Source organism: Calidris pugnax, unplaced genomic scaffold, assembly GCF_001431845.1.
Source record: "Calidris pugnax isolate Ruff unplaced genomic scaffold, ASM143184v1 scaffold84, whole genome shotgun sequence".
NCBI lineage: Eukaryota > Metazoa > Chordata > Aves > Charadriiformes > Scolopacidae > Calidris > Calidris pugnax.
In genome coordinates, this window is record NW_015090804.1 from 4,291 (window position 1) to 28,759 (window position 24,469).

At 48.8% G+C, this 24,469-nt stretch overlaps 1 protein-coding gene across 1 annotated transcript in view; it reads left to right on the forward strand.

The window, feature by feature from the left end:
• Positions 1-980: 980 nt before the first annotated feature.
• Positions 981-24,469, forward strand: part of NCOA1 (nuclear receptor coactivator 1) — a gene marked incomplete at its 5' end in the record, with an annotated part of 79,148 nt that continues 55,659 nt past the window's right edge. Inside the window, 3 exons of the mRNA XM_014937947.1 lie at positions 981-1,090; positions 1,188-1,430; positions 22,869-22,963. Coding sequence (XP_014793433.1) covers positions 981-1,090; positions 1,188-1,430; positions 22,869-22,963 — 448 coding nt within the window. The remainder of the gene's footprint in view (positions 1,091-1,187; positions 1,431-22,868; positions 22,964-24,469) is intronic.

Consider the following 24,469-nt stretch of genomic DNA (forward strand, 5'->3'; position numbering starts at 1 on the left):
GCCAGGAACATCTCACCGTGCCCACAGGCATCTCAGCAGCTTCTTGGTGTCCAGTAAATGTTAGGGGTTTTCAGGCAGTACTTCTTGAATTGGGTTCTAGGCATCCTGTGGAGACTGCAACAAAAAATAAGGTGGTTTATTGGAAACCAACCTGCTAAAAGGCATCGCAAGCGGTGTAGGGCCACGTTGGGCAATTTGAGGTGTCCCCATTCCATCCTGTGGTCGCTGTAGAGGGAGGTATTTAGGGAAAGTGGGTCTCTGTGTGTCTCTGCCACATGCCCAGAATTTTGGTGGCTTTGATGCTTGTAGCATCTTTGGGAAAGGAGTATATTACAGTGTCCAGGGTGGCTTCAATAATGGCCACGTTACAGCACACAAGTATTCTCAGTTCCCAGAATTTACAAATACTTGATGGGGAAGCGTTGAGCTTCTGCAGCATCTGGGAGCTAAAAGGAAAGCTGCTTTTGCTGGGACAAAAAGGTTGATCTCATGAATATTTTTCATTTTCCTCATGTCATCGTTGATTCCAGTTTTCACTTTGGTGAACTCCGGCGGATGTTGTTACCTTTTATGTAGGAATTTGGGATTAAACTTGGCGACAGCCGGAATAGTGGCTGTACAAAAATAAGGGGCTGTATAGAACTATTTTTGATTATTTTTGATATAGCTCGTTTATAACTACTTTTGAGAGGAAGGGAGAGTCCTGAGTGTTAGAGATCTGGTTGTTGTTGGGGTGTCTGGCTAGCCCTGTGCATCTTAATTTTGATTATATGCATTTGATTTGATTAAATTTGATTATATGCATAAAAATAGGCAAATGAACTCCCCAGTATTTTGGAGATATTTGGGTTGTAGCACAGTCATCACTCCAGCAAGTACTTGTATTTTTTTGATTCTTGTCCAGTGCCCAGGTGTGACTGCACAGAGCAGTGGGAAAAAGCCATTAACCTGACTTTTAATTTCTTCCCCTTCTCTAACAGCAATGAAAAGCGGCGACGGGAGCAGGAGAACAAGTATTTGGAGGAGCTGGCAGAGCTGCTGTCTGCAAACATCGGGGACATCGACACGCTGAGCGTCAAACCTGACAAATGCAAGATCCTAAAAAAAGTATAGGCAAAGGAGAAATTTGGGTTATAGCACAGCCATCACTCCAGCAAGTATTTGTATTTTTTTTCACTCTTGTCCAGTACCCAGGTGTGACTACACTGAGCAGTGGGAAAAAGCTATTAACCCGACTTTTAATTTCTTCCCCTTTTTTAACAGCAATGAAAAGCGGCGACGGGAGCAGGAGAACAAGTATTTGGAGGAGCTGGCAGAGCTGCTGTCTGCAAACATCGGGGACATCGACACGCTGAGCGTCAAACCTGACAAATGCAAGATCCTAAAAAAGACGGTTGATCAGATCCAGCAGATGAAGAGGTTGGAGCAAGGTAAGGGGGAAGCCTCCTGGTGGGGAAGCCTCGGAGTAAGAGCTTTCTCCTGGTGCCCCTCCAGACACTAAATTGCAGCAGATAATCATGACCGAATTCGTGAAGAGTCGTGACTTAATCATTCCACTGGCAATTTGATGAAGGCATTAATACAAAGGGTGTGCGTTGCCCTCGTTTCTTGGCTCATTTAAGACACCAGCCTTGGTTCTGGTGCAAGGTGGCACTTTACTCCGTGTTTGTGATTCATCCTGAAATGACTCCGTAGATTAAAATAATCAGAAGGGCTCGTTAAGCTTTTGGGATCGGGCTCATTAAGCGCTTATCAGCAATTGTGCTATTAACTGTGTGCAGAAACCCCATTTTATGGCTGGGTGAGGTGAAGGACAGGTATCTTGGCCACACGCTGTGCAGGACCTGGAGAAGAACCATGTACCCTTGTCAGATCTGTTCTCCTGCCAGATCAGAGGGGCATTAATCCACCTCCCGCCCGTGAATATGGCTCTGTAACTGGTGAATAGAGAAGAGACGCTTGAGAAACCATATAAAAGTTAAAATTAACCCAGAGTGTCAACTCATAGACTGAAATGTTGAAGTCCAAAGGGCTGAAGCAATGCACAGGAGAAGGGGCGAGGTGTCCTGAGGAGGGAGTGGGACTCGTTCAGGTCCTTCCAACCCCAGCATCCCTCCTGGAGCTGCTGCAGGTGGGCTCTGGCTTGCTCTACATCATGGAGCTAAGGGCTGCCCATCTCCTGGGCTCAAGTACTTTGTCCTTCGTGCAGACACTTTGTCCTTGGTGCCAAGAGTCTGTCATTGGTGCCCAAGGTGAATCCCACTCAGTGTCAGTGCTGAGAGCGCGTCATCCGTCGAGCGTTGCCTTTGCCAAAGCTCCCACCATAGGCTGCGAGTGGAGCCCTGTTCCCTGTTAAAAGATGTTGACTTTTTCCCAAACCCCAAGGCTGGGACGTGGATCCACATGTACAGGCACTCCTTAGAATCCCAGAATGGTTTGGGTGGGAAGGGACCTTCAAAGATCACCTAGTGGCCATGGGCAGGGACATCCAGTGACACTGGATGGGGCCTTGAGCAACCTGCTCTAGTGGGAGGTGTCCCTGCCCAGAGCAGGGGGGTTGGAACTCGATGATCTTTGAGGTCCCTTCCAACCCAAACCATTCTATGATTCTATCTTCAACTAGACCAGGTTGCTTGAAGCCCCGTCCAACCTGACCTGGAATGGTTCCAGGGATGGGGCAACGACCGTCTCTCTGGGCCACCTGGGCCAAGGGTTTTACCACCCTCAGTGAAAAACTTCTCCCTTATATCTAGTCTGAGTTTCCCCTCTTTTGGTTTAAAGCCACCACCCCTTGTCCTCTCACAAGTCCTTCCACCTCGCTCTTACTTCAGACACCGCATTTTGGGACAAGTGTGGTGGCGTCCTTCCACCTCGCTCTTACTTTAGACACCGCATTTTGGGACAAGTGTGGTGGCAAAGCATTCCCCTCACGTTGCCAGGGCTTCCCGGTGAACCAGGACAACTGCTTTTAGATTTCCTTCACGTTGTGCCCGGGCTCTGAAAGGAGTTTGGTAGCGGGTGAGTCCGCCCGGGTTCCTGCTCGCTGCCACTTCACTCTTCATTAGTTTTCTTGACATTGCACAGCGGGGCTGAACATTAACTAGGACAAGCACTACTTAAAAATATTATGCCTTGAGCTTTGCTCTGTATTGCCGGCTTATCTAGCGCGGCGCCGAGTTATGGAAGCAAAGAAACTTCCCCTGTGTGTGTTCTTAGTTTACTGTATGAACATTTTATGTGAGGAGGTCAGAGAAATACGGCCAAAACGTCGGAATATTTGTGGCTGGGGACAATTTTTTTTGTCCTTGTAGTTACATCGGGCGCGAGACGTTGTGTTTCCCTGCCCGTGTCCTTCCTCCTCCCCTGTTTCTCAGCCATAAACCTGATTAATATTTGCTAACTGTTGAGGAGGTGGGTTCATTGCTGAAGTGCTGCGAGCGGTGACGTCTGCTCCTGCTCCTGCTCCTGCTCCCTCGGGATTTCCAGCTGGGGACCTGATTTTGGAACTTCCCAGTGATGTTGCTGCTGGGGGCTCAGGAAGTCCCAGCAAATCACAGAATCATGGAAATCCCAGCCAAAGACGCCCAATAATAAGAAAAAATCTAAAGCATGGGGGAAAATGATGCTAAACCTCATAGCAGAGCGGATTTCAATGAAAAAACCAGCGAAGACACCCTTCAGCCCAATAATAAGAAAAACTCTAAAGCACGGGGGAAAATGATGCTAAACCTTGTAGCAGAGCGGATTTCAATGAAAAAACCAGCCAACATCCTGCTATTAATTTAATTAATAATGTGCCAGGCGTGGAGCCGGGGAGTTTGGGAAGGGGCAGGTGGCAGTGGCAGGGGAGCGGGGACGTCCTGGGGGGGGACATCCTCCCCGCTGCCATCCCCAGAGGGTTTAGAGGTCACATCCCACCAGCTTTCCCCTCGCTGCACGTGGATCGTCCTCAGTTTTAACCCGCGGAGGGGTGGAGGAGCCGGCAGAAGCTCGCAGATGGATCGCACGCAGGGGCTGAGCCCTCCCTCCCATCCCCCTGCCTGCTGGGCTGCTATTTAAAGTATGAAGCAAATGCTTTTAGAAAAAAGATTCCTAGGTCTGGCCACCTTCCAATGTTAGTAATGTACAGTTGGCAGAAGAAGCGGTTTGCGGCTGTGGCAGCAACCTGAAATTCATCTGCCAAGACAGCAATAAACGCAGTGGAGGAAGAGGCCAGACAGTTAATTTTTCAGCCTTTGTCCGTCCCGCAAAAGTTTTTTTCAAATTTTTCGAGTTGGGTGGTTGGAGTGTTGGAGGCCTGAACCGTGCCTGCCCGCGGTCACTTGCTGGGGAAGGAGGACGAAGGGCCACCAACATCTCCTGGAGGTCAGCAAGGAGAAGATCTCTCTTAACATCCTGCCTGGGGCTCCGTGGGGCAGCAGTCCATCCGTGTGGACCTCCCTCCCCTTTACCTTCAGAATGGTGCCATGCTCAATACATGAATGCTGGAGGTCTTCTCCTGGCATGGGTCCTCTGCTGTGCTGGATATTAGGAAAAAAATTTTTACCGAAAGGGTTAAGAAAAAATTCAGGCTGGATATTAGGAAAAATTTTTTCACTGAAAGAGTTACCAGACATTTAATGGGCTTCCCAGGGAGGTGGTTGAGGCACCATCCCTGGAGGTGTTCAAAAGACAGGTTGACGTAGTGCTGGGAGGTATGGTTTAGTGATGGTGTTGCTTTTTGTTTGTTGTGTGGGTGTCTATTTTTGTCAAAGTTGGGTTTGATGGTTGGACAAGATGATCTTTAAGGTCCCTTCCAACCTAGAAGATTCTGTGATTCTGTGCCATGAGATGGAGCTGATGTCCATCCATCACGTGGAGGTGAGCTCACCCAAGGTTGGTTTAATTTGGTGCTGCTTTGGTCAAAACCTGATGGAGGGGAGCTGGACTGCTTTGCTGCTCACCAAGCATCTCTCTGAGTTGTAGGGTTAGCAGAGGTGGTGTAAAGCCCGTTAGAAGAAGCCATCAGGGCAGCATGGTAGAGTTGTGATGGAGTCAAGAGGCTGCAGGACAGGGAGGAGGCTTGGTTGCCACTGGGTGCATGACTGCAAATGAAAAAATAAGGCATCTTGGTCATACAGGAGAGTACAAAAATGAGCAGAAATACTGGAAAAGCTGCGCTGATGCACAAACCACTTGTTTTCTTCCTTCTCTCTAAAATGATGTAATACTTGATGCCCACCCTGCAAGTGCTGTGGAGGTTGGGGCCACCTCTGTCCCGAGGAGAGGCAGAGACTCGGCATCCATCGCCTCTGCAATGCCAGGATCTGCAGGCTCCAGAAAGGTCTTTTAATTAAAAGCCTCAGTTTTGGGTGGGTGATAACCTTTGGTTTATGGAAGGGGCGATGAGCAGTGTACAGAGATCTGATGGAGCCGGCGGAGGGGTCATCTCATCTCCCTCCTAGAGCTCCCAACCTTGCCAGCGTCCTTTTTTAAGATGAAGCCACCAAGTCCTTTCCCAAAAAGCCCTCTCCGTTGATAGGCTGCTTAATTTCCTTCCAAAAGCGGGAGTATAAATCCAGCACCTTAATAGAATAAATCAAATAATATCGAGCTGTTCATTACGCCGCCTACGAACTCAAACAGGGTTGCCCTTGAAACACTTCCTAAAGGCATCGCAGGCAACTTCTACCTCCACCGGCCTCCGAGGGACTTCCTTCCCCCCGTCCTTCCTGCGTTTGCTCATCGGTCGCTCCCGCTGTGCCGCCGTATGTTGGGATTCGGTGCGCAGAACCGGCAGATAACCTGGTCCAGGAGCAGCCTCGGCACGGCTCCCGGCCCAGCCAGGATGCCTGGGGTGGGATGCTCATGAGTTTCTGGTCTTGCGAGGTCCAAAAACCCCCCCCAGAAAGCAGATTTACTCTGGAGTTGCCAAAAAGAAAGGATTTGTTCTGTATTTGCTTGGGTATGGCCAACTGAGCTGGTCTTGGGAAGGACCCCCAGTCACACAAGGCTTCTTGTGGCATGGTGACCCCATGGGTGACACCTTCAGCCCCAGTGAAGCCTGGCTTTTCGGTGGTGGAGCTGCTGAATTTGTTCTTAGAGATGGATAAGGCAAAAAAAAAAAAAAAAGGTTCAGATTTTGGTGGTGGAGCTGCTGAATTTATTCTTAGAGATGGATAAGGAAAAAAAAAAAAAGGTCTCATCGGTCGCTCCCGCTGTGCCGCCGTATGTTGGGATTCGGTGCGCAGAACCGGCAGATAACCTGGTCCAGGAGCAGCCTCGGCACGGCTCCCGGCCCAGCCAGGATGCCTGGGGTGGGATGCTCATGAGTTTCTGGTCTTGCGAGGTCCAAAAACCCCCCCCAGAAAGCAGATTTACTCTGGAGTTGCCAAAAAGAAAGGATTTGTTCTGTATTTGCTTGGGTATGGCCAACTGAGCTGGTCTTGGGAAGGACCCCCAGTCACACAAGGCTTCTTGTGGCATGGTGACCCCATGGGTGACACCTTCAGCCCCAGTGAAGCCTGGCTTTTCGGTGGTGGAGCTGCTGAATTTGTTCTTAGAGATGGATAAGGCAAAAAAAAAAAAAAAGGTTCAGATCTTTATTAATGCACTTCTATTCTGTGATAATGCTACAGGACAGTGACCTAATTTGGACATGTTTTAAACAATTAGCTTTTTCTCCCAAATGTATTAACCTGCAAAGATGACCCTCAATTTTTAGGTTGAGCTACTCTGGGCAGGGAGGGGGGAGAAGGCTATTTCTTGAGCTTTTCCTTTCATCATTTTCAGGGGGTTTAGGGATAAGAGCATTTCTGTCTCTTCTCAGACTACAGAAAAATTCCACAATTTCTTCTTTTACTGCATGGAGGTGTCCTCTTTGAGGTCCAGAAAACCCACGGAGCAGTTGTGTCCTCCTGACATGTTTTTATTTGTATTTTCCCTGAAGTGTGGCTGTAATAATACAGGCTTCTTCAGGCAAGTTTGTGCTGCTTTGTTACTAGGGAACATCAACCCGAAAAGAAGAGGACCCTTTATTTAAGACCACCCCCCATTTGGAAGTTAACCTACTTGGGGAAGTAATTTTCCTTTTGGGTAAATACAGTAGGTTAATTAAGTGAAGTATATGAAATAATTATTGATTTTGGCTGCTCTGTCGCATACGATCATTGGGCTGTCAGTGGTTTTCCTTTAATTAAGTTTCCCTGCTGTCTTGTCATATGCTTACATTTGGCCCCGGATTTATTTTGTGATACACACGTACAGCTTTGAGCGCAGAGAGGTCCTGGGTCCTCAGTGGGACGTGTGGAAGCCTCTTCAGAACGAATGCTGAGTTTCTTCTCAGGGTTGGGAATGCCAACACATGGTGAGCTTTAAAAAGAGAACAAAAAAAAGAAAAAAAAACAACAAAAAAAAAGCCTTGGCTTTGTATTTAGTGGTCAGAAAATGGTGAAGTGGTGGCCTGGGAAGAGGCTTCTCCCACAGCTTGCCGTGGTGGCATGGGGTTTTGGGAGGAGGAGACCCTGTCCTTGGGCGCTGAGTCAAGAGCCCCTTCTTGTCCCAGCAGCTGAGTGTTGTGGTGTGTTATTAAAGATCATAAAATTACTCCCATAAAACCACAAAGCGAGTAGCTGCATGCAATGTGTGGATGCAAGTCGCAGAGACGATGCCCCTTGGCAAGCTTCACCCCAAAGCACAGGAACCCAGCACGGAGCAATTAAGGGCTTTCAGCTGGTTTCTTCTGCCCTGGTCCAGGCTCCCACGTTACCCCCAGTCCACAGGGTTTTGTGTCCACAACCCCTGGGAACGGAGCTCTACGTGGACTTCCATTGGCTTTGGAGAAATATCTAGCCCAGGTCCTTGTTACTAGGTCTGCAAAAGAGCTGGACATCTCCAGCGCAGGAGTAGGAGCCTTTGGGGTCTTCTCCCTCACTTGGCTTTGTTTTGCCAGGATAATGTTGTTAAAGTCTTTAGGCTTTTTTTTTTCTCCTTAGGATCCTCCTAAATTGTCTGCAAATCCTTCTTTCCCCTTCTCTGGAAATGTTTACCCCATCCCTGGAGGGCTACAAGCCAAGGTTAGATGGGGTTTTGAGCAACCTGGTCTGGTGGGAGGTGTCCCTGCCCAGGGCAGGGGGTGGCACTGGGGGGGGCTTTAAGGTCCCTTCCCACCCAAACCATTCTGTGAGTCCAATTTGAACACGTCTTTCTTGACACACGCTGAATCACGGGCAGTACTTCCAGTTTCTGATGAAACTTCTCAGGTCCTTGGAGCTCCTGCCTCCACACCACCAAGGGAAAGTACCTTCTGCATAACGTGCTGTGCCTTGTTCATGCTTGTGTTATTCCTTGCATTTTATATTTTTGAATACTCTTCCATTTCACCTCTTGCCTCTCCCCATGTTGTAATCCCATATCCTCTTGGAGATGTCTACCTCGGCATTGGCAATCTCTGTCTGTCTGGAACCACGTCATTTCTGTAAAGTTTATTTCCATCTCTGATAGTGGTGGTGCTGAGGGCTTTACCCAGTTGAACTTTGGAAGCCCTGAGCGAAGGAGAAGCACAAGTGCTCTGGGCGATCTGCTCCAGCACTTGGCTGGCCTTGTGGTGAGCATGACTTTCCTCCTGTCCCACCTAAACATCTCTTGGACCCATTGCTTCTCATCTTCTCACCATACATCGCTGCTCCATCATCTTCATAACTTCTTGTAGGCTTGGGCAGACTGCTGGCAGCTCTTCTCCAGGCTGAGCAAACCCCATCCCTTGTCCTCTTGTCTCAGGATCAGTACTCCAACCCTGACCATCTCGGTGGCTTCCACTGCACTCACTCCAGCTTGTCTTCCACTGGGGCCTTAAAACTGGATGAAGTATCTGGATGTGATGCCCAGGGTGACCACGCAGACAGAGTGAGTTGAAGACAAGAGCGAGTGGCCACTCTACTGAGAGCAGGATGCCGTCAGGAGAGCCAAGGGAGAGAGAGGTCCCAGGGACTCTGAACCTAAGGGGTGTCCTGCTGCATTCCCATGTCACATCTGAGCCCCTACTTTGGTGGCCTGGAGAGCTGCCCAAGGTGGGTGCTGCTGCCAGGAGGTCAGGGTGACGGCATGGTGTCACTGCTGCCTTTCTCCCTCACATGCAGAAATTGAGATAAACTTAAACTATTCTTCAGAGAATATAAGTGTAATTTTTGGTAGCTTTTCTGTGCTGAGTTGGCACAGAGGTCCTTCAGTGGACCCCAAAGAGGACACTTTCATGTAGCGGAAGAATAAATGGGAGAGTTTTTGCATAGTCAGGGAAGAGATGGAAACCTCTTCACTTGGAAAATCATTCAAAGTGGGAAGTCTCAAAAAATAGCCCGAGCTCAAAGCGTCCCAGCCGTGTGTTATAAACAGAAGTTTAGGTCTTAACATTTGAGGTTTTGACTGAAGAACAAAAGGAAGCGGGAGAACGGCATCTGAGGAGCAAGGCAAGTGGAAATACCTCCTGGAAATGGAGTAAATGAAAACCGCTTTAAGGGGTTTACATTAATTAAAGGAATTTTTTTTTTTCTTTTTAAATTAATTAATTAAAACCACATTAAGGTTTCTGTCAAATCTAAAATTAGATTGGAATCTCTTCAGGCTACAACTGTCAGCCGGGTGCTGTGGTCTCCTCTTTAAACGCATTGACTTTATCGGAGTTTTCCTGATTTTGTTTGCTTCAAGGGAGGTCAGGGAAGGGGAGCTTGGCTTTTGCCTTAGAGACATGTTTCGCAGACTCTGGGTTCCTCCACCTTAGTCCCTGAGGTCAGGAAGGACCTTCTCAGCCAGTGGTCTCCGGGTGTTTGCAGGTTCTGGGGGAGGGAAAGTTCTTTCTTCATCCCAACCCTGGTGGTTGGGAAGCTCCTGATGGAGCTGCTGGTGCTACGAGGGGGAGGGACACGAATCGCTTTCATCCCGTCTTGGCGGCCAATTTTTCACCGAACGTTAGAAGGCTACAGAGAAAAAAAAAACCAACCAAACCCTGGAGGCCAGATTAGACATCAGGAGGGAGGGGGAATTCCTCCTTGGCTTTGGTAGGTGCCCACTGAAAGCCCTCAAGTGTGAGGCTGATCCAAGGTAAACAGAGTACAAACAGATCCAGTCCTTTTAACTGTTTAACTTCATCCTTCCAGGAATCCTTCTGAGATTCTGAAGAGGGTGAAACCACCTGCTCGTTTTCAGTGGAAATGAGTTTCTGATCATTCCTCTGCCAGCGTTGCCCTTTAATTTGATTTATTCTTCCTTCTCTTTGGTAATTACCGCCCTCCCCTTATGTATTTTTATGAAGTTGTTGCTCTTGTTCTCTACCTTCACTTGACTTGTCCAACAAACCAAGCTCTCCCAGGATCCTGATGTCAGATAGTTACACCTTTCCTTTAATCAGCCTACTTTCTGTACTTGTTCCAATTGAACTTCTTTTTTTTTTTTTGACTGAATTGGCCCAAACTGTACAATTTTCTTCTTACCAGATCTTACCAGCAGCATTAGGTAGTTGCTGGTGCCACCCCTGGTAGCCCAGAGGAAACTGTTGGCATCTCCTCTGTCACTTTTATTAAGCCATCCCCAGTTTTTAGCCAAAACTCACTTTCTTGGTTGATGAGCACGTGACCTTCAGGTAGTAGAAAGTGGGATAAATTAGCACAGTTTCGCAGAGCGATTGGATAGTTTTTCTACCATTTGGTCTTCTGCCATGTGAACAGGTCAACCCACCCTCAAGTTGGTTTGTTTTTCTCCCTCCGTGACTACTTTACCTTGGGTGCTGGAAGAACACCACTGGTGACCTCTCCTCATCCTGATGGAACACCTTTATTCTCAAAATGGAGGTTCCTCGAGCTTCTTGGAAGTCTCTGGCAGATCTTGGTGCTACTCAACATCTCCATGGATGTGGAAGGACATACAGGACCAAGACAGGATGGTCTTCCAGGAGTGGTATGGTATCCTGGGAAATGGTGCTTTTCAAGAAGATCTGGAGATCCTGGAGGTGAAGGTAGTCAATATGAACTTGTGATGTGTTGAAGGTTGGACAAGATGATCTGCAAGGTCCCTTCCCACCTGGGCAATTCTATGATTCTGTGATTCTATGAAAAGCATGGTGGGCTTCTCTTGGGTGATGTTATGTGTGCATGGAGTTGGTGGGAAAAAACTCGAACTCAGGCCTGGGATCCACGCTGGAAGGAGATTGCAAAATCCAGAGAAGACAGAGAGAAGAACCACGAAAATGAGCCAGGGGCTGGAGAAAATGTCTTGCAGCTTGGAAAGTTGAAGAGCTCTGTTGAGTGTGTCCGCAGGGGGAAGAAAAGGAGTGGGGACATGGTGATGACACTACAAACACTAACAAGAATGGAAAATGCTGGCTACTAAAGAAGTTTTTGAATCCAGCATAACAGAGAATGAGTCAAAGCCAACACCAGACAAAAACAAATGAGGAGTCAGACCCAGAGTTACAGCTGGGACAGCGGTTGTGTTGGGAACCAGCTGCTGAGGGACATGGTGGGTTGGCCAGATTTTGGCCAAACAGAAGTTCAGAGCCCATGGTGATGGGAGTGGGTGAACTTTGACGGCTCTGCCCTATTCCAGAAATTGGACTGGCCACTCTAGTGGTCTCACCTGGCCTTCGTCTCTCTTAAACCTGCATATTTTGGTCTTGAAAAATGCCTCAAGAGCTGGATCCCCGTCTGCAGCGACAACTTCTGCTGGTGCAAAGCCAGGGGGAGAGTCCTCGTCCTGGATCCATGTTGGGTCCCCTGCCCCACGCTCCGTCCCACACCCTTCCCCGAGATTCAAACCTCCCTATTAGTGGATTAATTAACAGCACCTTGCACAGAGGTTCATTGGAGAGGGTCGGGGGACTTTCACGCCCTCCCGTTCTCCACGGTTTGGTTCCAACGTGAAACGTTGAAGGGGTTGTGTCCCTGTCCATGCTCTCCATGGACGGTTGGGAGGTCTGTCCCTCCCCACCCCCTGGAACCTGCTTTGTATCAGGGATTGATTTCGGATACCAACTCCCCCAAGGGCCAGCACTATAAAAATCCTGGCCTGTGCAGCCACGCCAGGGAGCATCCTCTGGGTGTGTTTATTTTATGGAGCCCCTACCACCTCCAGAGCGTGTCAATAAAATTCTCATCCCTGCTCTGACAGTTTTAATCGAGCTGGCAGCTTAAATATAGACCGAGGGGAAGGGGAGGCTGCTAAGAATTGCACAGTCCTCTCCGAACGGTGCCTTTATTTTAACAAGTGAACATTTGGTTATTACATCCTCAAGCTTTTAAAACATCTCACACTGTCAAGAACTAATAAATCCTTTAGCACCTCGCCGTAAGAAGAGGATCTGATAGGATGTAACAGGCGTGTGGATCATGCGGAGAGTCATAAACCACCTGTAGAAATCACTCCTCCTCCTGCCTTCTGCTCTGACGGATTAGCTTTTTTTTTTTCTCCTCCTTTTTTTTTTCCTCCTTTTTTTTTTCCTCCTTTTTTTTTTCCTCCTTTTTTTTTTCCTCCTTTTTTTTTTCCTCCTTTTTTTTTTCCTCCTTTCTCTTTGATTCACTCCCATTTTTAAGAGAGGCAGGAAAGGAGGAGGAAAAAAATCCCCTTTCTGTAAAGTCCTTACCATTTCCCCCTTCCGTAAAGTCCTCCTTACCCTTCGTAGAGATGGACAGAAATTATTTTAAGATTATTCTTTCCCCGGGATGGCACCTGAGCAGGATTTTGCCTCCTCAGAGCTCGTCCTCCCTCTGCTCTGGCCCCCAGTTCCTTTGATTGATGATCAGAAGGAGGTTCATCCATCCCATGAGTTGCAATCCCTTTGGGAGCAGGATGAGCGAGGTCCATCCCACCTCTCTTCTCGCAGCCACACTGGAGGTGTCTCCTCTGACCTAGTCCTCAAGTGTTCCGCGGGAGAGAGGGGGCTTCAGAGGGAAGCCCACCCCAAAATATCTCAGTGAGTGCCCACCTCCATTATTGACCCATCAGAGCTCCCGGTGGCGCACGCATTGCCATGCCTAAAACTCAAGAGGTAACAATAAACCTCTTTATTTTTGGAAAGAAAAAAAAAAACATAGTTGGAGTCAACCGTGCGAGTCCTTCTGTTTTCATTTCAGATTTTCCCCCGAACAAACTTTTGTGGACCTTAATCCTCCTAATGCTGCTGCGAGGAGAGAAAATAAAGGCCGATTTGTACAAGGAGATAATAGGTTGTATTGTGCCGGGCGGTGTGGTTGGGCAAAGCAAACAAACTTGCTGGGACAGGAGCATGAGAGGTGCAGGAACCGCCTCGCTCCCTCTGGGGCCACCTTATCCCCTGTGGGTGCCCAGCTCCTCCTCTGGCTTCTTCTGCTTCCCCCCATGTCATCCCGGGGTGTTTGGTGTCACTTAAAACCTCACCAGAACCTTGGGGAGACAGACCGTGACACCATTTTGGATGGTTTTAGATCTACCTGTGCTATTTAGGAAGTCCACGTTCCAAGATGGGTTTTCATTAATGAATTAAACTCTCTTTTAAATCATTAAGTCGATATTAGGACAAGTGGGCTTCTCCAGGCAGATGTTTGCACAGGGTTTATTGCAGCTGCAGCTCTGAGACAGTGAATTATGTGCGTGGATGGTTTCTTACGGGAGTAGAGAATGGTTTGGACCATCCCAAATTTTGGAATAACAGATACAGTCCTCAGAAATGTAGTTGCAGGTGGGTGCACCTTGGTCCTGGGTGCAGAATCCCATCGTGTTAGTCTCTGTGGTGTTTCCTGAGGAGAAAGCAAAGGATGGATGTTCAGCCTTGTTCCTTAGTCTCCTGGGCTCCTGACGGCTTCAAGATGGGGAGCACCCCAGGGCTGTCCCTTCCTGCACCCACTGGGAACATCCAGCATCTGGTGCCACACCCACAGCTCAGCATGAGGACTTCTGAGGTCCTCTGTGCAGATTGATAAGAATGCAGTCTTCACCTGTGTGGCATGGTCCATCTTCTCTGAGTGCCTTCCTATGCCATGTGGCTCCATCTTCTCTAGGTAGCTTTCCATACCACCCATACGACTCCATCTTCTCTGGGTGGCTTCCCATACTGTGTGGCTCCTTCTTCTCTGGGTGGCTTCCCATACTATGTGGCTCCTTCTTCTCTGGGTGGCTTCCCATACCACACATCTCCATCTTTTCTGGGTGGCTTCCCATACCAGGAATCTCCATCTTCTCTAGGTAGCTTCCCATACCACATGGCTCCATCTTTTCTGGGTGGCTTTCCATACCTGGAATCTCCAACTTCTCTAGGTAGCTTCTCATACCACACATCTCCATCTTCTCTAGGTAGCTTCCCATACCACACATCTCCATCTTCTCCATGTGGCTTCCTGTACCAGGAGGCTCCATCTTCTCTAGGTAGACTCCCATACCACACATCTCCATCATCTTTGAGTGGCTTTTCATACCAGGAGTCTCCATCTTCTCTAGGTAGCCTCCCATACCACGTGGCTTGCTGTTGCCCATCCTTGTCACCACAGGGGCATCTCATGGCCCAGAGGTGACAGCTTTCCCTTTGTGACCCAGGAGAGACAGATGGGGGAGGCGTGACAAAGCCGGGCTGGGAGGAGCGGGTTTGGGGGAGGATTGGGAAGTTCTGCTCCGTGCATGGGAAGCATCAACCCCCCCTCGCCGTGCTCCAGCTCCTCATTGTCACCACGCTTTGGCAGCTGTCTCCTCACCGGTGCCGTTCACGTATCTGACGTGCCCGTGCAACTTGAGCGTGAAGCCGGCGTAACGCTTGACACGAGTGAATTTTTAATGGGAACTTCTCGTGGACTTTAGCACGCAGGGCTCCCAAGATGCTACGTCTCGAGAACAAGATGGGCTAATTCTTTGCAAAGTTAATTAAGCTGGATCGTTAAAAGGGTGTTGCGATGCGTTTTACGCCTGCAGAAGGAGAAGGAAGGCTGAATTCAAGTTGGGTGGGAGGGGGAAGCTTCATGGAGCCCTTTCTCATCTCTGCAGATTTGGCTGTGCAGAATTGACACAGTTTTTGAACAAATTAAATTCTTCAGGTTTCAGATAAAAGTTTTGGTTTTTTTTTTTTCCTTCCTTTATTCTTCCCCCAGCAAGATGGAGACGTTCTACCTGCTTGATCTCAGCGTCGACTATAAAAAAGTCTGGGCTCCTTCTGCCTGTTCTCTCCTGTCAGCATTCAGCGCTCATTAATTTTGCATTCACTCAGCACCGTATAATTTTTCCTGACATTGTTCAGACAACCAGCCTTTTTTTTTTTTTTTTTACTTAAGACATCTCGACACCATTAACGTTTAACTCTAAAAGGTGTGAAGACAGAAAGAAATAACCCTTTTCCTTCTGTTCTAGTGGCAGCGTGCGCTGCTCTGTGCTCTTCACCGTTACACAAGGATTTTATCAGAAGCAGAAAAATAGAGTTTTCCACGTAAAGTTTGGCAAAGGAGGTGCTGGTTGTTGATGGGAGCGTTGTTGGTTGACAAGCTGCACTCCCAGTGCTGTTGTACGCTGATGGTACATGATGCTCTTTGCCTTGGGGCATGGGCAGATGTGCTCTTGCAGGTCCATCTGGAGTCCTTCAAGAGACACCCGCCAGTTGGTCAACCACCATGGGGCGTGAAAAGAGCACTGGTTGAAGCTAACCCTGGTGGCTTTTGGGTCTAGTGGGAGGTGTCCCTGCCCAGGGCAGGGGGTTAGAGCTCAATGATCTTTAAGATCCCTTCCAACTCTAGCCATTCTATGATTCGTGTGGCATGTTATGGCATCCCAGCTCAGAAGGTGCCAATGAACTTCTTAATCCACTCCAGCAAGACCTGCAGAAGAGCTGGAAAAATGGAAATGTTAATGAGGACTTGTATTTTAAGCTCATTAAAGGGAAGCACCTGTCTTGTCCATCCTCCCTGAGGTCTTTACGTGGAAGGAGGTCACCAGTTGCCATTCAGTTGAGTGCATAGCAGTTGGTTGGGATGGGGGCAACCTTGGAATATGTTCTTTGCAATGGGTTAAAACAAGACTGTTGATGTGTTTGCATTGTATAGCCCTGAGGAACTTGGCTGTGCCTGTTGCTAGGTAGGTGAGTGTTTAAAAAATAAGAAAAAAGTTTTTAAAAAACTCGGCAAAATTCCTGCCCTCAAAATTCTGGGAAAAGAAGGGAAATACCAGTTGGAGGAGCAGCCAAAACTGGGGACCATACCATAGCCACAGGGAAGGTTAATGTTGCTTGAGCTTGGAATCACCAGGCTGAAGACCGGGTGTGGAGTTGGGTTTGTGCCTACCAGTGCCTGTTTCCTGGGGCTGGTTGTAGACATGGTGGGGGTGGCTGTAGCCCTCCTGCTGATGGGACCTGCCATCAGCAAGGCATGGCAAACTGCACTGAAGTTTTGTGGGATGGTGTCCTGGGTTTGAAATACCAGCTTTGAAGGGTTTTTCAGGCAAGGGGAAGGACAAGTCAAGCTGCTGTGATAACGTAGACACCAGCCTGTTGTATCTTCTGCTCATGTGGTTTAAAAGCTACCTTGAAATCACCAAATCCAGCGTCCCACCTACAGATCTCTGCTGGTGGATGGGTAAATCTGTGTAGTTTCATCTTTTTAGGATTTGGTGTTTTATACAGTGGAGTTGGGGAGCACCCTGGGGCTTGTCACCGACAGACCATCGCGAGGGATGGTGTAGAGCAGGCGAGTGCTGGGCTCTGAAGGAGCCGTGCCCGTTTCTGAAAGCCAAGATCTGCTTTGCTATTTCTTGCGCTGGTATTTTCAAGCTCTGAATCTCACAGATTGTATTTTTCCACAGTTTTTTAAATTCATAGATCAGATAATTTCCTTCCTCCTACTAGAATAAAAAGTTACACAACCTAAAAGCTGCTGATTTCCATACAGTGTTTGAGAGGAATCTGGTATTTGTGGAAGTGAAGAAGGGAGGACTCTGGGCTGGGTTTTCGGCATCTGCCTCCGTGTGAATATGCTGACGTTAAATAAGTGGGCGTTGGGCAAATCTCAGCTTCCACAGCTTGGATTTGGGTATAGAGTATCTCCAAAGAAGCCATCCTTGATGTGGTCCAAGCACGTGCCCCATAGGATGGTCTTGAAGTTGGTTTCATCCCTGGGTGGAGGTTGGATCTTCCCCTGATTGATCCCTGATGATGGGGAGGAGAGCGCTTGGTCTTGCTGGGACTTGAGAGGAGGCTGAAGGTGAGCTCAAGGACCTCAGGCCAGACCACCACCACCACCAGCCAGTGATGCTCAGAGCCTTTCCCCCAACACGTCCCTAGCCCTAGACGAGCCTTCCTCTTTGGATATAATTTAAAAATCATGAAATAATTCCCATTTCTCTGATCTAGATCCCCTACCTGCTGCTTTCCTTTATCAATACCATTGTCTTTTTCTCCTTTTATGGCTTTTTTAGACCAATTTTTCCTTTCTCCACTGGAAGGTGCACTTGGTGCACACCTTCTGCCAAGGAGTTTATTTTTATGGCAGGTTTTTTTTTTTTCCTGTTGAGTTTATTGGACTGATGAACCTGGGAGTAGGCGCTAATTAATGGCACAGCTTTCCATCACGCTCTCCATCCGTGGGTGCACCGAGTCTGTTCCATCTGATTTTAATTAACTAAAAATCAGAGCTCCTCAGTTGGGAAATTACAGATGTGGACTCTTTTTTTGCCTTGCTCGTCTTTTAAAAAGCAGATAGAGCAGATCTTGGTTGAGATTCCAGGGGGTTCAGCTGGAACAGCCCCCAGGGAGTGGGATGGGGATCCATCATGTTTTCCAGGCATCACATCAACTTCTCTATCTCCCCCTGATGTTGGGTATCATCCTTGGTATCCAACACACTCTGGGGAAAGGCTGCACGTTCTCCTCGATTGGACATTTTGCCTTCGAGCTGTTGAATTTTTAATAGAAAAGTCAAATGTCCAAAGACTTTTCTTCTTCTATCAGAAGAAATGAAAAATGAACGTTGCCCGTAGAAGTTTTGGGTTGAAAAAGAGCCCTTGGAGAGCACGGGGCAGCATTTGGGTCCTGGCCATCATGCTCAAAACCATTGGGGCTCCGTTGGGGCTTCCTTGGGGAGCAACTTCTTGCAAGTCAAGGCAAAAGCTTAGTGCTGGGCAAGTGGAAACAATTGTTCTGATTTTTCACGTTCATGACATTTCTCAACAAAACCCTGTTTTGAATTTTTATGGCCTGCTTTAGGAGACCCACGTGCAATGTATTATTTTTCAGATATTCCTTTTCCACTTTCTGGGTAAGAAAAAAAGCATTTCAGCTGCAAAATTTGAAATGAGGAGCAGAATCAGACAGCTTGTGGTATTTTAATTTGAACATGCAGATTTAAGGGCTGGAGAAACAGAAGCGGATGAAGCTCCGTGCAATGGAGCCTGTGGGGCTGGGGTTGACTTCCCAAGACATGGCAGATGGACATCGATGCTGGACATCTTCCCCCCTCCACTTCCACCCTCTTCACCCCCATTTTCCTTCCCTTCTAACTTTATTCCTTAGAGTGGCTCTGGGAGGTGTCCCCTAAGCCACCAACCCCCTCCCCTGTGGTCCTGGCATCACTCTGGTGGCACATCCTCACTTCTCCAGCCCTTTGGGATGCAGGTGCTCTTCTGGCCTCAGGGCTTTGTTATGTTTTGGGTAAAAAGCAGTAAGTTAAGACATCTGAGGGGGACTTCTCCCATTGTGTGGCTGTGGCTCCCACCCTGTGTCGAGCACGGGGGGTGCCCGACCTGTGACTGATGCTCCCCGAGAGCATCTGCCTGGCACCAGCGAGCAATGCTGGAAAAAAAAAAGAAAATTGAGATTATTGGCTTCAAGTGCAAACCATCACTTCTCTTGTCATGTATTCCGTGCGTGCGCGGGATAGAAAAGCTAAAAAGCTGCGTTTAAAGCAGAATCACAGAATGACATGGTGTTGGAAGGGACCTCTGGAGATCATCTCCTCCAACCCCCTGCCAGAGCAGGTCCCACCCAGAGCAGGTCCCACAGGAACGTGTCCAGGTGGGGTTTGAATGTCTCCAGAGAAGGAGACTCCACCACCTCCAGGGCAGCCTCTTCCAGGGCTCTGCCACCCTCACAGGAAAGAAGTTCCTCCTCATGTTAAGGTGGAACTTCTTACATTCAAGTTTGTGCCCATTCCCTCTTGTTCTGTCCCTGGGCACCACTGGGAAAAGACTGGCCCCATCCTCCTGACACCGTCCCTTGAAGTATTTATAAGCATAATTAAGTGAAGTGCTTAATCAGGATGCACTGAGGGTTTGGAGGAGTTTTGCATCGCTGGGATGTGCCGATCCTTAAAGCAGGAGCTTGAGGGATCTGTCTGCTCCTGCATCCCGGGGCTGGGAATGATCTTTAAAGCAGGAGCTTGAAGGGGTCTGTCTGCTCCTGCATCCCGGGGCTGGGAAGGTGGGAAGGAGAAGGACTCCCGTGGGGATGGTGCATCCTTCTCCTGGTTAATCCTCTGGAATAACGGGCTGGGAGCCGGCAGATGAAACTATTTCACTAAAGCAGGAGGAGCATCCCACAGCCCAATTAAAAGATTAGAGCAGAAGGCTGGTGCGTTGCCTCTAAGTGCATCAATTTATCAAGAGTAGGGATAAAAAAAGCCGTTTCTCATGCTGTGGTACTCACCAGCTCCCACGGAGTTGGGTGCATGGGAGGCTTTTCCATCCCTAGAAGGGATTTGGGTGTTTTCCTTGGGAAGGTCCTGCTCCTTCTTGATTTATCCGGGCAGCAGCACCGGGTGGGATGGTTTGGATGGGGTGGACTCTGGTTGCTGCTTGAAACAGGGGAAACTGAGGCACGTGGGGGTGAGTTGAGCTGCCCAAGGTAGGTTTGTAGCAGGTCAGGGCTACAGAAAACATCTTCCCTATTGGAATGGACCGACTCCTGTGCTGTTCTGCATCCTGCACGGCTGATAATGTCCTTTGCCAGTGCTGGTGGGCACCGACGTGCAGTGGGTAATACCCTGCCCCTCCGCCTGCCCCCAGGAGCTTGCCTTTTCACATTTCAGAGCAAAACACTGCTTTTCCGTGGCAAAAAGCATCTGCAATCTGAGCCATCCTTGCTTTCCCCTTCCTAAGTGATGCCCAGCCAAGGAAACAGGTATCCTCTCCGTCAAGATTTAGCTCCCACTTGCCTCTTTCTGCTCTTATTCCACCCAAACTGTGTGATTAACCAGTAATTAACCTCCTTTTTGCAAATAAAGCTGCAACCCCAGATGTTCCTGGCCGGGGCTTTCACTGCCCGCCCCCGAACTTTACTCCCAGCCTTAACCCCAGATGTTCCTGGCCAGGAACTGCCCGCCCCCGAACTTTACTCCCAGCCTTCAGGGTTTATTCTCAACTGCATCCCAGGAATTCGGGGATGCTGCTCTCCCCATCCTTCCGGGATCGCATCCGGAGCGACTTAGGAGTGCTCCCAGCTTTCCCAGGGGAAAACAGTGGTGGATAGAATCATAGAATCATAGAATCACAGAATGGTTTGGGTTGGAAGGGACTTTAAAGATCATCTAGTTCCAACCCCCCTGCCATGGGCAGGGACCCCTCCCACCACACCAGGTTGCTCAAAGCCCCATCCAGCCTGGCCTTGAACCCCTCCAGTGATGGGGCATCCACGACCTCCCTGGGCAACCTGTTCCAGTGCCTCACCACCCTCACTGTAAAGAATTTCTTCCTAGTATGTAACCTAAATCTCCCCTCCACCAGCTTAAAACCATTGCCCCTTGTCCTGTCGCTACTCTTCTTTGTAAAGAGTCCCTCTCCGGCTCTTCTGTAGGCTCCCTTCAGGTACTGAAAGGTCTCCCCGGAGCCTTCCCTTCTCCAGGCTGAACCACCCCAGCTCTCTCAGCCTGTCTTCATAGGAGAGGTGCTCCATCCCTCTGATCATCCTCGTGGCCCTCCGCTGGACCCGTTCCAACAGATCCATGTCCTTCCTGTGTTGAGGACTTCAAATCTGTACACAATAGTCCAAGTGGGGTCTCACGAGTGCAGAGCAGAGGGGCAGAATCACCTCCCGGGACCTGCTGGCCACACTTCTCTTGATGCAGCCCAGGACACGGTTGGCTCTCTGGGCTGCCAGCGCGCACTGCATGTGGAGGAGCAAAACAAAGCAGCCCCAAAACCACCGGCGGCCTCGTGGCTGCCTTGCCCGCGATGGCTGGCGTTAGCACATCCCACTTGCCACCCGCCTTTTGCTGCTGGATTTACCCTGGATTCCTGGGAGTAGCTGCGCGACGTGGCTGGCACCTTCCGGGGGAGTGCGAGATAAATAACAGGGCCCCTCTCTCTGTGTTTTTTGGGATGGTTTTTTGGGTTTTTTTGTTGTTTTTTTTTTTCCCCAAAAGGGATTATTCAGCGATACAGCTCCTCCAGCGGCATCGCTCTGTGTCGGATGCTCTTTTCACTGAATTTCACTGAATTTTAGAGTTGGAAGGGACCATAGAGATCATCTAGTCCAACTCCCCTGCTGAAGCAGGACCACCCAGAGCTTGTCAGAGCATGTTACTCAGGAGCATCCAGGCGGGTCTTGAAAATCTCCAAGGAAGGGGACTCCACAACCTCCCTGGGCAGCCTGTTCCAGGGCTCTGTCACCCTCACTGTGAAGAAGTTTCTCCTCATATTTGAGTGGAACCTCTTCTGTTCCAACTTGTGCCCGTTGCCCCTCGTCCTCTCACTGGGAACCACTGAAAAGAGTCTGGCTCCCTCCTCCTTCAACCCTCCCTTGAGATACTTGTAGGCATTGATAAGGTCTCCCCTCAGCCTTCTCTTCTCCAGACTAAAGAGTCCCAGCTCTCTCAGTCTCTCCTCATAAGGGAGATGCTCCAATCCTTGAATCATCTCTTCTCCCATCCCCATCCCTGCCGGCTCCGGGTTGATGCTCTACCTGCACATCAGCAGTAGGAGCTGCTGGCTTTTCTCCGACAGGATTCCTTCGGCAGGGCCCGTTCCCCATGGAATTCCTCTCAGCAGTTATTTCTTAAAAGTGTCGTCCGAAAAGTTCCTTTTCCTTGCGCTGAACCGGATCTGCCGTTTCTTTTCCAAAATGTTGATTTTGGAGGCCTCTTTCTGCCGGCTTCTGCTTAAGATGGGTTTTTGCCTTCCTGCTAGCAGTAGGTTGTGATCTAATTAGTGCTTTTATTTTATAATAATTAATAAATGGGTAGAAATTACATTATATCTCCACGGGACTGAGGGATGAAATGAAAACGCTGGAGTTTTTTGCGTCCTCTCACTGGGAACCACTGAAAAGAGTCTGGCTCCCTCCTCCTTCAACCCTCCCTTGAGATACTTGTAGGCATTGATAAGGTCTCCCCTCAGCCTTCTCTTCTCCAGACTAAAGAGTCCCAGCTCTCTCAGTCTCTCCTCATAAGGGAGATGCTCCAATCCTTGAATCATCTCTTCTCCCATCTCCATCCCTGCCGGCTCCGGGTTGATGCTCTACCTGCACATCAGCAGTAGGAGCTGCTGGCTTTTCTCCGACAGGATTCCTTCAGCAGGGCCCGTTCCCCCTGAATTCCTCTCAGGAGTTATTTCTTAAAATCATAATCCGAAAAGTTCCTTTTCCTTGCGCTGAACTGGATCTGCCGTTTCTTTTCCAAAATGTTGATTTTGGAGGCCTCTTTCTGCCGGCTTTGGCTTAAGACAGGTTTTTGCCTTCCTGCTAGCAGTAGGTTGTGATCTAATTAGTGCTTTTATTTTATAATAATTAATAAATGAGTAGAAATTACATTATATCTCCACGGGACTGAGGGATGAAATGAAAACGCTGGAGTTTTTTGGTGCATTGTCTGTATGACAAGCGATCAGTTTTTTATTTATTATTGGTAATAATTCAGTAGTAAAATGAAGGTGTTTTTTTTCACTGAAACGTCCCTTTTCTTTTGCCACAGAGAAAGCAGCTGATGATGAAGTCCAGAAGTCTGACATCTCGTCCAGCAGCCAAGGGGTGATCGAGAAGGAATCTCTGGGACCTCTTCTGCTGGAGGTAGGTGCTGAGATGTTCTGCCTGGTGCTGCCGGGCCCCCGCTCCTGCCCAAAGCAAAGCAGGGCTCCCAGAAGGTGAAACACAGAGAAGGAAGGCAGCAGGGACAGAGTTGGGATGCTCTAAACCCAGCCGCATCCCTAAGTTGATGCTGAACTGATTTTAAGCTCTTCGCTGCAGCAAATGGTTGGGAAATGGGTCTTAACCAGGATGGATGGAGCTTGGGCTTGGTTATGATGAAGCTGTTCTGGGTAATTTCTTAATATCAGCATTAAAATATCAAGCTGCTTCTAAATGTGGATTAAACTGAGCTCCCAGGCTCATTTGGAGGTGAATTAAGTGATGTGGATGGATGGTTTTCAAGAGATTTGAATCCTTCCGTCCTCTGGAAAATAGGGAGGATGAGGAGGGCTCTCTGCACCTTGGTTGGTAGCAGTAAATCAGAAATCATCCTATCTAGGGTCAGAATCGGAGCCGACGGGACCATCTTGTATTGAAAATTTAATAATTTTACGAGGGTTATTATTTTATATCACAGGCTCCAGGGAGAAGCTTCAAATCCTAAATCGTTCCCCTGGTAATTTCCCAGGGGGGAGTTTGGGGCTGGGGGGGGTTGCTCCCTGGGAATGGCCAGCTCCGCCTTCCCGCCTTCAAACCGCCTGATAAGATTACACATTCAAAGACCAATAATGAAGCAACATCCTCATCTGATTCACTTAATTAACTGTAGGAGCGTAATTACTGACATGACACAGTTGGGTGATTTACCCCGTGGTTTCTGTTGGGAGCCCAAGAGCTGGGAGGGTGAAACGTGGCATCATTTTTGAGATGCAAAGCCAGCCCGGGTTTCAGGATTCCTGGGGAGAGAGACTTTCCCTGCCCACGTTTTTGGCCTCTTCCATATCTCCAGAAGATACTGGGAGACACTGGGGAGCTCTCCTGCACTGTGTGCTTTCCCAGACCTGTTTGATCCCTCCTCCTACCACATCCCTACTTCTAAGCCCTGGAGTAAAGGCATCAAAAATTAATAAAACTCCCCAAGAGGTGACCCTGCGGGTGGTGGAGCTGATGCAAAAGGGATGGGAAGGGAGTTGGTGTCAAAGGAAGGGTCTGACTTGTGGAAACTCAATGGAAAATGGGGGCTGGAGGCACCTGGATGGAGTTAATGGGCAGTTGGCAGCTTGGCTGATGAAGTCTGACAGAGGGAAAAATGCAGAAGGAGCAGGATAATGAGGCTGGGAAAGGCCTGTGGGTTTCAAGGGGTGAGTTGGGTGCTAGAATCATAGAATCATAGAACTGTCTAGGTTGGAAGGGACCTTTCAGACCATCAAGTCCAACCATCAACCATCAGGCGTGAAACAGGAATGTAAAGTGAGGCAGGAGAAGGCGGCAGATCCTCAACAAAAACCCGGTATTTGGGTTTTACTGGGAGAAGGCACCCTATGGGAGCAGGGGCAGAGGAAAGAAAACGGTGAGAGAGAGCAGGGTCCATAAATCCACCATAAATCC